This window comes from Metopolophium dirhodum, chromosome 1, assembly GCF_019925205.1.
Source record: "Metopolophium dirhodum isolate CAU chromosome 1, ASM1992520v1, whole genome shotgun sequence".
In the NCBI taxonomy this organism is placed as follows: Eukaryota; Metazoa; Arthropoda; class Insecta; order Hemiptera; family Aphididae; genus Metopolophium; species Metopolophium dirhodum.
The window spans coordinates 124,345,015-124,361,839 of record NC_083560.1 but is presented as its reverse complement, the minus strand read 5'-3'; the positions used below and the strand labels follow the sequence as shown (position 1 = coordinate 124,361,839).

The following is a 16,825-nucleotide window of genomic DNA, read 5'->3' as shown; positions in this document are numbered from 1 at the left end:
TCAACAAAAAAAAATTAGTTATCTTCGATGTTCTTTTATTTTGTTGCATATTATTTTTAAATTCGGCTGTCAATTTATACAAATATTAAAATATATGCACAAGTAGATAGTTAAGTTATAACTTATAAACAATGCATTGACAAGTAAAAGAATACGTTATTCACAACTACACGATTAGACTAGGATCACACTATATTGTGTTTTATCGGCAATTAAACAGCAACTGAAATTGAGCAACGCGTGTGCGGTATCAAACGGTTCCAGAGAAACAGTCTAGTCTAGAATCTAGATACGATAATCCATTATCGATTTTATCTTTTGCTATTTATATTTTACTGGGTATCGCAAAATAATGCGAATTAACAATTTACTATTTTTATTTTGGTTTTCATATCAAATCATTATTTCATCATACATTATAAAATATTAAAGTATAATACGAGTGTCGATTACTGAGTAGTATTGTGTTATACTATTATAATATGTACTACACGGGCCAAGGGGGGGGGGGGCGGGCCCCTATGAGCCCCTCCCTAAATACGCCACTGCATTATACCCGAGAATCTATACCCGCCGCAACCTGAGCTATGTATTGTGTGTATTTATCCATATGTCACCAAGAACATTATTTTCAAATTCTATGCAGCCGCTGTATGTCTGATATATGGTGGTGTGAGGTTGCCTTCATGTTATAATAAAGTTGCCCAACCTGTATCAAGACTCATGATAAACGTTATCTTAACGCCCATGTCTTGTGGTGTCTTTTCGCCCTTTTGTAGTTCTGTACTTCTGTTAAGACGACGCCATTTGCGATTTGCGTACTGTGAGTAATGAATTGCCGTTGGCACACTTCATGACGACAACGCTCACTAGCACATTTTAAGCTTTGTGGTACAAAACTAAATTTTATCGTATTTCCACTCGTATTTGTTGGTTGCCGCGTCTCCCCTGGTGTTGTCGCCTTATCGTTTGTGTTTCGCTGGTGCTGGATTTCTAAAAGAACCGTTCGCCATGAGTCAAATAAATTTACACAGCGAAAATTTTGACCTCTGCAGAATTTGTTTGCTGAAACCAGAAGTGGACCGAAATGTCAAATTCTCAATGATTTTTCCAGATGACGATGGAAATGATTTCAATTTGCACCGGCAAATTGAAGAAATGTTTGGAGAAAAAGTAAATATCCACCTACCTTATACTTATACTTACATAGATATAACAAAAAAATAAGACATTGAATTACTTATTAATTAAACATATATTAATTAATATTTTATTAGATTGAAAAAGAAGATATTAAACCAAAAATAATCTGCGAAAATTGTCTAAATGCTATTTCGAAATGGGCAGCAATGAAAAAGACATATTCTGAATCGTCGATCATTCTTAATTATTTAGCAAAATCAAAGGCAAGTGTTAAAGATATTAATTGTATTTTAAATATAATATAAAAGTACCTCCCTTAATATTTTTAAAATGATACAATATAATATGTTTATTAATTTTTAGTAAGTAAATTATAAACTAATAGGTAAATTAGGTAGTATATTTTTCCGAAATCTGTAAAATAGATTAGTATTATAATATAATGATTGTTTACTCGTTTGAGAGGACGTTTTACAAGCGCATGACACAGTACATTTACGTTCAGCAGTTTTAGATTTAATTAATTAACTATGAGGGCAACAACGCTTGCAGTGGATTTTGAGTAGTCTTTTTGTGTTTATATTCTTATGTGTGCTAATTTAAAAACCAGGGCATAGTACCCAGGTCATTTATTCGGTTTTCGGGTGCTGGATATATTCGGGTGTTCAAACACAGGAATAAAATATTTAAACTAACGTTTGGGTTTTAATAACCGTTATTATTCGGGTTAATATTAGTTAATACAATAGTCTAGAAAAAACACAACTTTTTAGACTGAGCCCCCTTCCCCAAAAATGTTCAAGCCTAAAAAAATGTAAAAAATAAATTCTTAACACGAATGCGTAACATATGTATTAGACCAAACTCGGTTTATTTTCAATGAAGTGAGTAATTTACTTCATTGAAAATTATACTCACTATTCTTAATTAAAAAAAAAAAAAAGTAGCAAGCCTAAAATTAGTAAAATATTTAATAACTTTAATAGTCTTAGGTTAATCAAGTAAGGTTAAGCTGTTCCAAACTAGAATTTGAAGTTTGAACATAATAGGTACATTTTAATATTTACAAAAAATATCCTTAAATATTTTGTAACCAATATAAATATAAATATTAACATTTTGTATAGAAGTTAATTACATTTTCCAAACCTTTTATGGAAGTACATTTTATTATATACCTATCTTGTCTTAATATATCTATATTATCTTTAATGTATAATAACTCAATCCTATAAAACAAATCAAATTATATTTAATTTTTTTTTTGTTATTTTATAATTTTTATATATTATACAAGGACCAGGCATCTAGAAGATTTCTGATTTCCCAATTGGCCTATCCGCCCCTAATCATATACTATGTATGAAAGTTTGCAACGTAACACATCACTTACTGTCATAATTTTTTGGTTACACTCCTTAGTGCACAATTATTTCAAAGCGGTCGACGGTATTTGTTGTAAACTGACACTTATTCACAGTAGTGAGTGTAGGCGGTTATGTTAGACACAGTTGAGTGTAACAAACTTCACTAAATCCATAGCATATGATAAAAGGTTACAACCCTTAATACAATATCTCATACAAAAAAATATTTATCTTTTTTTTAATAAAACAAAGATGTTTATAATAATAATAATAAATTAATATTTTATTTACGGATTAATATTCCAATTTACAATAATATAATCATGAAAGTAAAGTGTATTGAGTTATAATAAAAATTAATAAAAATATTACTAAAAATATATATATTAAATAAAATAAATAAAATATTATATGTGTTTATATTAAACATTGCACATACTAGAAACTTAAAATATGACAATTAAATAACTAATTGATATAATTAAATTTAATAATTAGGTGTTGATTTAAAAACATCCATTTCATTTATCAAGGATCATACTAAACAGGTCCGAGTTATTAAAAAACTTTCCACAAGAACTTAATGTATTAGAAGGGTAGTAAGACATGTAGTTAATGTTAATTATAGATAAATAAAAAGTATATTCATTTCTAGAATTAATTACATTTATTTTGAAGTTAATACATTCTAAAAGTCCAGGCAATCAATTAAATTATACAGTAGTTAAATAATTATTATGTTTAATATGTCACAAATATTTGTCACTGATCGGAAATAGAGTAATTTATTTATTCTCTTTGGGAATATACCATATTGTATTAATATTAATAATCAACCCACGTACTCTGTTTACTAACCTTAATAAAGTGTATTATTTTTAATTATTGTTTTGTTTTTGTTTTTAGTTTACTCCCCCTACAACATCTGATGCACGTCCTAATACATCACTGAATTCAAACAATAAAGAAAAACCTACCAGAGTACAACCTGAATCAAAGGAAACAGAATTATTACCTTTTGAAAAAGGAATTGAAAAGAATACATTTGAATGTGAAAGAAGAAACATGCAAAATATTCGACTACCATCATCATATAAACTTTTTACTTGTTTAAAACCTTCTTGCGATCTCATCTTCGAAAGCATTTATGCTTTTAAATGTCATTTTCGAAAACATTTTGAATATGAGGATAATTTAATGTGTTGGGCATGTTGTATTCCGTTTTCTAATATAAGTCAACTGAGAAAACATCAACAGAGAAGTTGTCGTACTCCTGATAAATTTGATTGTTATAAATGTTCTGCAAAATTTGATGATCTTGAAGGTTTGAGTATACATAAATTGACATTCCATAAATCTCATTTAGTATCTTATTCATTTAAAAATAGTGAAAACACTATTGAGTGTGCATTTTGTCAAAAAGATATTGTTATTCATGCCTATAAACACCATTTGCACAAGTATCATTGAAAGACTGTTAAAAATATTGAACCTAAACTCACCTATAATCAGGGCCGGATCTTAACTTTTTAACACCCGGGGAAAATTAAAAATATATGCCCTTTTCAGGAAATTTCAGGGAAATGACCAGAAGTAGTATTATTTTTTTTTATGAAAAATCAAGCACACTCAACCAATTATAAAGCCGTTTGCAACATACTGGACCAATAAATTATGTATCACAAATTATTTGAACAATTGTAGCTTAAAAACCAAAAAAAATTAATTTTTATATGATCAAGTAATATTTTTAGAAGAACTTCTTAATGGTGTATTTAAAGCTAAAATCTATAGTAAATATTTCTAAGTTTCTGGTTTAAAAAAAATAATATTGGTAATAATAACATTTATAAATTATTTATTAACAAATCTTAATAATTTATTGCTTACTTTTAAGTTTTAACATAAAAAGGCAAAAAGCTTTATGTAAATAAACAATTATATTTTATACATTTTCAATTTTTGTTATTGTTACACTCAAAACTTCATAATTATTACATATTATGTATCTACTTAGGTACGGAAAAACTACAATGAAAGAAAAATATAACTAAGTACTGAAAATTGAAATAGTATAATGATTACCTATAACTTATGTATTAAATGTATAATATAATAAAATATATTATTCTACATTTTCCAAATTTCCAAAATGTTAAACGTAATATTTAAAGCTTTATTTTTCTGGCTTTGATTGCAGAAAAATTATCAATAACTGAATCAAAATCAACTGTCTTTGTGCTCTCTTTTTTGATTGACAGAAGTGACAAGTTAGTAAGTCTGTTTTGGTTCATCGTGGATCGTAAATACGTTTTTATTAATTTTAGTTTACTAAAACTTCGTTCACACGATGCAGTAGTACAGGGCAATGTTAGATACAAACAAATAGCAATACAAATATTTGAGAATATGTCAGTCATTGAGTATTCGTGTATTAACTCCAGAATATTTAATGGAGTTTGATTTTTAAGGTCAGGTAACATACCTAATGCAAGGTTTTTGAAGTTAATTATTTCCAAAGTAAAGTCTGAAGGTTATAAATCGTTGTCGTATTTATGGCTAGGTCAGCAGCAGCTTTAATTAAATAATTTGAATCTCTTTCAACGAGGTCAGCTCCAAAGGTTCAAAGTCCAAAGTCAGAAGATACTTGATTAAGCTTTTCAAATCTCCAGTTCATATTCATAATTAATACATCACAAATATTTTTTAAATTAATAATACAAGTTTTTTTTTGAAGTCGCATGCCAGTCGTCTGTAGATTCTTCAAGATCCAATAGTTTTACTCGTTTTATTCTTTTTGAGGAAAAACAGTTGCAATTTTTTGAGTTAATTCTTCAGCACTTTGAAATAATGTTTCAGGTCTATTAGTTCGCAAATCGGTGATTTCATTAATTAATCCTTTAATTAGATTTGCAGCTTTATTTATTGTTAATGATTTCGATTGTAGACAAACATTAACGCGATCAATGCTTGAAAGGATAGCATTCCAAATAGATAACAAGCAAATAAATTCATAGTCAATGAATAATAATAAACTTTTATCCAAAAATATTGATTCAGCATTACCTTTTTCAATTATATTATTAAGGGCATTTTTTACTTCGGGTAGTTGTATAAAAACCGCTTTTATAGCTACAGATTTAGAAGACCATCTTGTATCAGAAAATGGTTTAAGTGTGAGTTTCAATGATTTCAATTCTTCCCAACGAGAAGGTGAACCCGAAAAAAAATTGAATAATTGTTGAATCTTGCCAAAAAAGTTTTTCATTTGAACATTTGATGATGCAGCGTTGACACCAGCCAAATTTAAACTATGAGCAGTACAAGGTATGAAAGTAGCTAAACTATTTTTTTAACTAGATTATTATTTGCACAATAAAGTAACACATCTAATATTATTTTCAAACTGCAATACGTACCTATTTGTCCATTTAAAAATAACATTGTTATTACTTGTTAAAATTAAAAATAAAAATAATATTATTTTATTCACATACTCATTATGACACATTTCTATTAAAATATTATTTTGTAGTTATGACTTTTGTTTCAAAGTCCATTTTTAAATTTAAATTTTTAAAATTTAAAACCTTTAAAATACGCCCACGAAAATTATACGCCCGGGGATAAATCCCCGACTTCCCCCCCCCCCCCCCCTAGATCCGGCCCTGCCTATAATATAAGGGTAACAGGGTCTTATACATGCATAGGTTATGTTAAATCCAAGAAACTGATTTTAAGTATTTGCTGCGAAAAAAATTGTCATTGTCAGTTTTAAACTAGTGTTAAATTATTTGTTTCTCGGATTGTATTATAATGTGCTTTTTATTTTGTATACATCAGACTTAATTTTATATTTTAATCTTTGCTAATAACTGATTTTGTATATTTGAATACAATTTTCATTAAGTTGAAAAAAAATACTTTTATAGTTTTGTATAATTATTTTTATAATTTTGTATAATTACTTATTTTAAGTATGGAACATAATCTGTTTTGTGAATTTTTCAAGTTTATTTTTAATTATATGAGGTTAGTTACTAAGACGAGTGTTACTTAAAGAAAAAATGTAATTATAATAAAATACTCAAAAAATTTAATTTGACTTTCTTGTAGACATTTTTTTTATGACAGATGTAGACAAACTTATGGATAATCTTGTACTACATTTTCAAATCTTAGATTTAAAAAGAAAACATTTTATGAATTTTTAAGTCAAAATAATTTGCTAATTTTCGCGATTTTTCCGTATTTTGTCAAGGTCTGCACTTTAAATGCTTATAAATAAAAACTGTGACTAAGGTTTTTAATATTTTTCAAATATCATTGTAACAATATAATAGGAGCCTTATATTAAATTTTCAAGCTTTTTTAACCAACAAATAAAGTTTTATTGCCATCCATAGAAAAAAATACTAATAAAATTGGAAACTGAAAATGTTCCTAAACAGTGTAAAACAAATCAAAATATTTTAAAAATTTTATCGTGTATAGAAATTGCAAATATAAACAACCAGTGAAAATGTCATGTATATGCGTTCATTTGTTTTAGAGTTACACCAAAAACCAAAATCAATTTTGTGTAAAAATGCCCGTTTTTTCTTAAATTTTATTTTCCAACTATTTTTGATTCTATTCTTATTATGTTAGAATTTGCAACTCGTTTACTTGTGAGCTAAATTTTACAAAAAATAAATAAGAATTTGAACCTGTGTGGTCAAATAAATAAATAAATAATAATAATATTTATTGGTCAAAGAAAATTACAATTAAGTGAATAATTAATGATTATAAGATTTATTAAATGGATTGTTATTAATTTTCACTGCAATATCGTTTAGTAATCTCAAACCCAATTGTGAAAAACATCGACTAGATTTCAATACACGAACAGTAGGAATGCGTAAGTTGTTTTTTAGCCGTGTGTTATAGTATCTAGGTTTAAACTCAATTAAATTATATTTTAATTAATTAAAATTAAATAATTTGTATGTATAATATTGGGCATTTCTGTAGAATAATATTGTTACATCGTAAATACTTTAAATTCATTAAACAGATCCTTAGTGAGATATTTTTTTTGTTTATTTAAAATTATTTTAAATATGCTTTTTTGAGCTCTGAATATTTTATTGTTTCCTATAATACTGTGGTATCACCCGTTTTAGACAATACGCGGTAAACCAACTTTACGTATATAAAATTTTATTGGCAATTATAGATAAAAAAAAACTCAACAAATTTTTAATTTTAAATGTCCGTAAACAGCCCAAAACGAGTCAAAATTATTTTGAAAATATATCAAGTATAGAAATTGATAAAATAAACACATTATAACCAGACCTTATAGTCGGTATGAAATTCCAAATATGTAATAGGAACCATTGAGTATAGATAGTATACTTCAATTAAATTTTAAATTAAACTGATTAGGTAGGGACCTACTATAAAATAATAGGTACGTAACGATTATTTTTACTTTTTTCTACTTTGATGGTTCCTTTGTCGCATCAACTATAGAAGTTAGCTCATTGCCTATTTACAGGGACACAATTAGAAGGGGGGGGGGATTGGCTAAAACTGCCACGGGTGCCATAATTTTTGTGGTCGGAATTTTGTTTCCTTGTGAATTATTAAAAATTTAAAAATGTTAATTATTTCAATAACAGAGATAATATAACAAAATATAATATTATATAATACTAATAAATTATGCGGTTTGAAATTAAAACAACTAATGTATTTATAGCACTATATAGCTATTAGATATCAGAGTTTTAATATGCCTAATGATAGTTCCTTACGTAGGACGCATTAGTGAAAAAAATGGTTTCGTAATTTATTCAAGTAATGCGGCTTATTGAAACGGTTTACAGTAAAAATACATATTATAAAATTTGTAAAGGAGAATATTTTTAGTGATCGTATTTTTGCACTGAGGCGCAAAATGTTTAAATGCGGCACTGCCTATTTGTGTCCATAAGTCCTTACAATGTTTATAAGTAAACGATGGGCTAAACTTACCCTTTAGTAGCTCTTGCATGAATAATACTAAGGCTTGTTTTTGCTCAATAGACAATAATGTAACTGATTTCAACTCAAACTTTTTTTGAGGATTCATAATTATTACTAGGGCAGAGGCTTGTAGCATTTGCATATTTGTTTTGCTAAACACAAAAATAACAGAGTATTAAACAAGTACGTACAAAGCTAGTTTTGAAATTATATTTTGCATATAAATGCATATTTTGTTTCTTTTTTGTTTTTAGGGTATATTTTTTACACTCTTATATACGCAATTTTATACTTTTTAGACATGTTGAACTTAAATCAATTTTTTCCAACCCCACATTTTTATTTCAAACAATACAGTCCAAATGTTTGGATAAAAATTTAAAGAATGTTTGTCATATAATAATATTGACTATCCGCGGGCACACGTATTTTCTACAAGCGCTTGAGAATCGCCGATAAGCTAATAATATAATTTGCTGTAATTAATAAATTTTATTTATAGATAATCGTTAACGATCTAACGTCGTACACCATACGACATCACCACCACAGTGAGCCGTGCACAGAGATCTGCGCACTTTGCGGATTGCTGGCTTTTATTCGATAAGAATTTAAAAAAATGTAGACAATTTTGTTAAATGCATATTTTAAGTGTATATTATAGAGGTTTTAAGTGCATAAGTACTTGCATATTTAGTGCTATTTTAGAGCTTCTACTAGATAAGTAATCGTAAAAGCTATAAAATCTAAAAAGGGTCATATTTAAAAAAAATGCATATATTTTCCAAAAAACGCAAAAAACATTAATAGTCCTTATACTACGCGGGTTATAGTAGCAACTAGTAGGAATTACAATATTACATAATTACACCAGGGCGGCGGACTCCGGTCGGCCCTAGATGACGTGGAAGGCGCGGAAGTCGTTAAAATTATAAAATGCTATATATGTCATGTCTTAGGGGAGGTAAGTCGGGGTATTGTCCCGTCTACCTACCCTGTATGTATAATAAATATTTGTTGTCAATAAACGACGCATTGCGAAAGCAGTTCCCGCGGCGTCGTCGGTTCAAAACAGGAAAAAAAAAAAAAAAGAATTACAATATTATAATATTTGCATTTCCCATATTCCCATAAGAATATAATATTGATGATGTTTATATAAGCAACTAAATAGCGCTATAATATAACTTTTAACAGATTTTTGACAAGAACAATTGGTGATCACAACATAATGACTTTTTGTGCAACCATTCTATCTAAAGCCGTGGGGTTATAGATTAAACATACATAGTGAGCCAACGGCTATGTAGAATTTGGAAACAAAAATTTGGTGACAATAGATGGCGCTGCTAGACGTTTTCTACATAATATCATAGGTACATTATACCAGTGGCATTAATGTTTGTTAAAGCCAAGCCATTTAGTCTTTCTTGCGATATTGTTGATCTCAGGTAAGTTTTTATTTTTTTAAGAATAGAAAACGTGCGTTCTGGAGTGGCAGAAGTAACCGGTAGTGTGGATAAAAACTGTAAAAGTGTTTTAATGTTCGGAAAAAGATCTTCGCAGTGCTGTATTGCTTCAATTGCAGGTTAGGTTAGGTCTATCAACAATTTTTTGTTTAATTACAGAACCCATTGATTCGATAATTTCATTTTGAATAGTAGAGCTTATCATTGTACAATTTTTAGCAGAAATATCAAAATGAGACTTAAGGTCTCTGTCACCAGATTCCATGCGAAAAGACAATAAAGCTCGGAAAATTCCTTGATTACCCGATAAACAATCTTCACGTACATTATCAAATTTAAGTGAACCGGACTCTCGATGACCACGTAATGGCAAGTTATTACGTGCGCAAAAAAGTATAGTTTTAATTATAGGTATAAGTCTCTTACAATAGTGTTCAATTATTTCTCTTTTTTGATTGCTGAGAAGTACGTTTACCGCTGTTTGGTCTCCATTTTCATAGTTTTTTAAGAAGTCTTTTGCCCTTTGACTAGAGATCATATGATAATTGGTTAGAATGTTCATTTAAATCAGCCATTGCATTCTTATACTTGGTCATCGGCTCTCTTACTAGATTCTTTAACGACTACAAGAAGTTATTATAAAATTATTATATTTATAAATAATCAAGGGAAATAGTTTTTTTTTCTGTGTAATATACCTGGTTGCCTGATCCACCGCCTGAAAAAGCAAATACAACACACCATTTGCAATAGGCTCCTTTATTAATCTCACTATAAGCTGACCATGGAAATATTTCTAAATACTTAGATTGAAATTTTCTATTATGTCTGCCTTCTGCACGTATAGGAAAATCATACTTTGGGTCGGGTATCCAAGTCAATTTCAAACAATTAAATATTTCAGAAGACTGTAAAGTGTGTTTGACCACAAAATTGGCAATATCATACAAATGTCCTGATTTCTAAAATAATAAAAACAAAAGCGTATTACATTACAATACTAATTAAACCTACATTTTTAGTATTCATAGCTAAGAATTGAAAATTTAATACAAGGTTTTCTATAAGTTTTAAAATTTATATTTGATGATAACTGTGTTTTAATAATTATTATAATTCTATACATGTGTGGTGTCATATTATTAAACTTTTTAAAATAAAAACAATAAATTTGTATTATTTTATTTTTGTTATAACTGCTATGTCCATACTATTCCATAATTAATATTACGATTATAATATGATAATGATCAAATTTTTTTACTTCTGTAAAACAAAAAGTATGTGCAGCTCTAATATTTCTTTAGCGCGAGCTCTGAGACATTAAGATTTTTAATATTTGAAAAACTAAACGTCATATTACTCAAATACTACTCAATAGTATCATTGCGACATTACGTATAGCGTATATACCTACAGTCTTGCTTATTTATTTTATTATATAATACCTTCTTGATTTCCGTTTAAAATTAGTCTCTGTGAGTCAGACTGTGACTGCTGTTGTCCATCATCCACGACGTCGTTAGATTCTGTTTTAATTTTTTTTTTGTGTTGAGTTAAAAAAATTAGTTATCTTCGATGTTCTTTTATTTTGTTGCATATTATTTTTAAATTCGGCTGTCAATTTATACAAATATTAAAATATATGCACAAGTAGATAGTTAAGTTATAACTTATAAACAATGCATTGACAAGTAAAAGAATACGTTATTCACAACTACACGATTAGACTAGGATCACACTATATTGTGTTTTATCGGCAATTAAACAGCAACTGAAATTGAGCAACGCGTGTGCGGTATCAAACGGTTCCAGAGAAACAGTCTAGTCTAGAATCTAGATACGATAATCCATTATCGATTTTATCTTTTGCTATTTATATTTTACTGGGTATCGCAAAATAATGCGAATTAACAATTTACTATTTTTATTTTGGTTTTCATATCAAATCATTATTTCATCATACATTATAAAATATTAAAGTATAATACGAGTGTCGATTACTGAGTAGTATTGTGTTATACTATTATAATATGTACTACACGGGCCAAGGGGGGGGGGGGCGGGCCCCTATGAGCCCCTCCCTAAATACGCCACTGCATTATACCCGAGAATCTATACCCGCCGCAACCTGAGCTATGTATTGTGTGTATTTATCCATATGTCACCAAGAACATTATTTTCAAATTCTATGCAGCCGCTGTATGTCTGATATATGGTGGTGTGAGGTTGCCTTCATGTTATAATAAAGTTGCCCAACCTGTATCAAGACTCATGATAAACGTTATCTTAACGCCCATGTCTTGTGGTGTCTTTTCGCCCTTTTGTAGTTCTGTACTTCTGTTAAGACGACGCCATTTGCGATTTGCGTACTGTGAGTAATGAATTGCCGTTGGCACACCTCATGACGACAACGCTCACTAGCACATTTTAAGCTTTGTGGTACAAAACTAAATTTTATCGTATTTCCACTCGTATTTGTTGGTTGCCGCGTCTCCCCTGGTGTTGTCGCCTTATCGTTTGTGTTTCGCTGGTGCTGGATTTCTAAAAGAACCGTTCGCCATGAGTCAAATAAATTTACACAGCGAAAATTTTGACCTCTGCAGAATTTGTTTGCTGAAACCAGAAGTGGACCGAAATGTCAAATTCTCAATGATTTTTCCAGATGACGATGGAAATGATTTCAATTTGCACCGGCAAATTGAAGAAATGTTTGGAGAAAAAGTAAATATCCACCTACCTTATACTTATACTTACATAGATATAACAAAAAAATAAGACATTGAATTACTTATTAATTAAACATATATTAATTAATATTTTATTAGATTGAAAAAGAAGATATTAAACCAAAAATAATCTGCGAAAATTGTCTAAATGCTATTTCGAAATGGGCAGCAATGAAAAAGACATATTCTGAATCGTCGATCATTCTTAATTATTTAGCAAAATCAAAGGCAAGTGTTAAAGATATTAATTGTATTTTAAATATAATATAAAAGTACCTCCCTTAATATTTTTAAAATGATACAATATAATATGTTTATTAATTTTTAGTAAGTAAATTATAAACTAATAGGTAAATTAGGTAGTATATTTTTCCGAAATCTGTAAAATAGATTAGTATTATAATATAATGATTGTTTACTCGTTTGAGAGGACGTTTTACAAGCGCATGACACAGTACATTTACGTTCAGCAGTTTTAGATTTAATTAATTAACTATGAGGGCAACAACGCTTGCAGTGGATTTTGAGTAGTCTTTTTGTGTTTATATTCTTATGTGTGCTAATTTAAAAACCAGGGCATAGTACCCAGGTCATTTATTCGGTTTTCGGGTGCTGGATATATTCGGGTGTTCAAACACAGGAATAAAATATTTAAACTAACGTTTGGGTTTTAATAACCGTTATTATTCGGGTTAATATTAGTTAATACAATAGTCTAGAAAAAACACAACTTTTTAGACTGAGCCCCCTTCCCCAAAAATGTTCAAGCCTAAAAAAATGTAAAAAATAAATTCTTAACACGAATGCGTAACATATGTATTAGACCAAACTCGGTTTATTTTCAATGAAGTGAGTAATTTACTTCATTGAAAATTATACTCACTATTCTTAATTAAAAAAAAAAAAAAGTAGCAAGCCTAAAATTAGTAAAATATTTAATAACTTTAATAGTCTTAGGTTAATCAAGTAAGGTTAAGCTGTTCCAAACTAGAATTTGAAGTTTGAACATAATAGGTACATTTTAATATTTACAAAAAATATCCTTAAATATTTTGTAACCAATATAAATATAAATATTAACATTTTGTATAGAAGTTAATTACATTTTCCAAACCTTTTATGGAAGTACATTTTATTATATACCTATCTTGTCTTAATATATCTATATTATCTTTAATGTATAATAACTCAATCCTATAAAACAAATCAAATTATATTTAATTTTTTTTTTGTTATTTTATAATTTTTATATATTATACAAGGACCAGGCATCTAGAAGATTTCTGATTTCCCAATTGGCCTATCCGCCCCTAATCATATACTATGTATGAAAGTTTGCAACGTAACACATCACTTACTGTCATAATTTTTTGGTTACACTCCTTAGTGCACAATTATTTCAAAGCGGTCGACGGTATTTGTTGTAAACTGACACTTATTCACAGTAGTGAGTGTAGGCGGTTATGTTAGACACAGTTGAGTGTAACAAACTTCACTAAATCCATAGCATATGATAAAAGGTTACAACCCTTAATACAACTTCTCATACAAAAAAATATTTATCTTTTTTTTAATAAAACAAAGATGTTTATAATAATAATAATAAATTAATATTTTATTTACGGATTAATATTCCAATTTACAATAATATAATCATGAAAGTAAAGTGTATTGAGTTATAATAAAAATTAATAAAAATATTACTAAAAATATATATATTAAATAAAATAAATAAAATATTATATGTGTTTATATTAAACATTGCACATACTAGAAACTTAAAATATGACAATTAAATAACTAATTGATATAATTAAATTTAATAATTAGGTGTTGATTTAAAAACATCCATTTCATTTATCAAGGATCATACTAAACAGGTCCGAGTTATTAAAAAACTTTCCACAAGAACTTAATGTATTAGAAGGGTAGTAAGACATGTAGTTAATGTTAATTATAGATAAATAAAAAGTATATTCATTTCTAGAATTAATTACATTTATTTTGAAGTTAATACATTCTAAAAGTCCAGGCAATCAATTAAATTATACAGTAGTTAAATAATTATTATGTTTAATATGTCACAAATATTTGTCACTGATCGGAAATAGAGTAATTTATTTATTCTCTTTGGGAATATACCATATTGTATTAATATTAATAATCAACCCACGTACTCTGTTTACTAACCTTAATAAAGTGTATTATTTTTAATTATTGTTTTGTTTTTGTTTTTAGTTTACTCCCCCTACAACATCTGATGCACGTCCTAATACATCACTGAATTCAAACAATAAAGAAAAACCTACCAGAGTACAACCTGAATCAAAGGAAACAGAATTATTACCTTTTGAAAAAGGAATTGAAAAGAATACATTTGAATGTGAAAGAAGAAACATGCAAAATATTCGACTTCCATCATCATATAAACTTTTTACTTGTTTAAAACCTTCTTGCGATCTCATCTTCGAAAGCATTTATGCTTTTAAATGTCATTTTCGAAAACATTTTGAATATGAGGATAATTTAATGTGTTGGGCATGTTGTATTCCGTTTTCTAATATAAGTCAACTGAGAAAACATCAACAGAGAAGTTGTCGTACTCCTGATAAATTTGATTGTTATAAATGTTCTGCAAAATTTGATGATCTTGAAGGTTTGAGTATACATAAATTGACATTCCATAAATCTCATTTAGTATCTTATTCATTTAAAAATAGTGAAAACACTATTGAGTGTGCATTTTGTCAAAAAGATATTGTTATTCATGCCTATAAACACCATTTGCACAAGTATCATTGAAAGACTGTTAAAAATATTGAACCTAAACTCACCTATAATCAGGGCCGGATCTTAACTTTTTAACACCCGGGGAAAATTAAAAATATATGCCCTTTTCAGGAAATTTCAGGGAAATGACCAGAAGTAGTATTATTTTTTTTTATGAAAAATCAAGCACACTCAACCAATTATAAAGCCGTTTGCAACATACTGGACCAATAAATTATGTATCACAAATTATTTGAACAATTGTAGCTTAAAAACCAAAAAAAATTAATTTTTATATGATCAAGTAATATTTTTAGAAGAACTTCTTAATGGTGTATTTAAAGCTAAAATCTATAGTAAATATTTCTAAGTTTCTGGTTTAAAAAAAATAATATTGGTAATAATAACATTTATAAATTATTTATTAACAAATCTTAATAATTTATTGCTTACTTTTAAGTTTTAACATAAAAAGGCAAAAAGCTTTATGTAAATAAACAATTATATTTTATACATTTTCAATTTTTGTTATTGTTACACTCAAAACTTCATAATTATTACATATTATGTATCTACTTAGGTACGGAAAAACTACAATGAAAGAAAAATATAACTAAGTACTGAAAATTGAAATAGTATAATGATTACCTATAACTTATGTATTAAATGTATAATATAATAAAATATATTATTCTACATTTTCCAAATTTCCAAAATGTTAAACGTAATATTTAAAGCTTTATTTTTCTGGCTTTGATTGCAGAAAAATTATCAATAACTGAATCAAAATCAACTGTCTTTGTGCTCTCTTTTTTGATTGACAGAAGTGACAAGTTAGTAAGTCTGTTTTGGTTCATCGTGGATCGTAAATACGTTTTTATTAATTTTAGTTTACTAAAACTTCGTTCACACGATGCAGTAGTACAGGGCAATGTTAGATACAAACAAATAGCAATACAAATATTTGAGAATATGTCAGTCATTGAGTATTCGTGTATTAACTCCAGAATATTTAATGGAGTTTGATTTTTAAGGTCAGGTAACATACCTAATGCAAGGTTTTTGAAGTTAATTATTTCCAAAGTAAAGTCTGAAGGTTATAAATCGTTGTCGTATTTATGGCTAGGTCAGCAGCAGCTTTAATTAAATAATTTGAATCTCTTTCAACGAGGTCAGCTCCAAAGGTTCAAAGTCCAAAGTCAGAAGATACTTGATTAAGCTTTTCAAATCTCCAGTTCATATTCATAATTAATACATCACAAATATTTTTTAAATTAATAATACAAGTTTTTTTTTGAAGTCGCATGCCAGTCGTCTGTAGATTCTTCAAGAT

At 28.1% G+C, this 16,825-nt stretch overlaps 3 protein-coding genes across 3 annotated transcripts; 2 read left to right on the top strand and 1 right to left on the bottom strand.

Moving 5' to 3' along the window:
- Nucleotides 1-837: 837 nt before the first annotated feature.
- Nucleotides 838-3,980, top strand: LOC132953622 (uncharacterized). The gene is made up of 3 exons (XM_061025997.1): nucleotides 838-1,173; nucleotides 1,278-1,406; nucleotides 3,417-3,980. The coding sequence occupies exons 1-3, from the start codon at nucleotides 1,012-1,014 to the stop codon at nucleotides 3,978-3,980; spliced, it is 855 nt and encodes a 284-aa protein (XP_060881980.1). The 5' UTR covers nucleotides 838-1,011.
- Nucleotides 3,981-5,298: 1,318 nt separating this feature from the next.
- On the bottom strand, nucleotides 5,299-11,023 carry LOC132953621 (uncharacterized). Its single transcript, XM_061025996.1, has 7 exons — nucleotides 11,009-11,023; nucleotides 10,693-10,956; nucleotides 10,583-10,617; nucleotides 10,152-10,521; nucleotides 9,906-10,051; nucleotides 8,535-8,677; nucleotides 5,299-5,849 (listed from the first exon to the last, which is right to left on the bottom strand). Exons 1-7 carry the CDS (start codon nucleotides 11,021-11,023, stop codon nucleotides 5,299-5,301), a joined length of 1,524 nt encoding a protein of 507 aa, XP_060881979.1.
- Nucleotides 11,024-12,408: 1,385 nt separating this feature from the next.
- On the top strand, nucleotides 12,409-15,597 carry LOC132948312 (uncharacterized). Its single transcript, XM_061018734.1, has 3 exons — nucleotides 12,409-12,718; nucleotides 12,823-12,951; nucleotides 14,962-15,597. The coding sequence occupies exons 1-3, from the start codon at nucleotides 12,557-12,559 to the stop codon at nucleotides 15,523-15,525; spliced, it is 855 nt and encodes a 284-aa protein (XP_060874717.1). The 5' UTR covers nucleotides 12,409-12,556; the 3' UTR covers nucleotides 15,526-15,597.
- The last annotated feature ends 1,228 nt before the right edge of the window (nucleotides 15,598-16,825 follow it).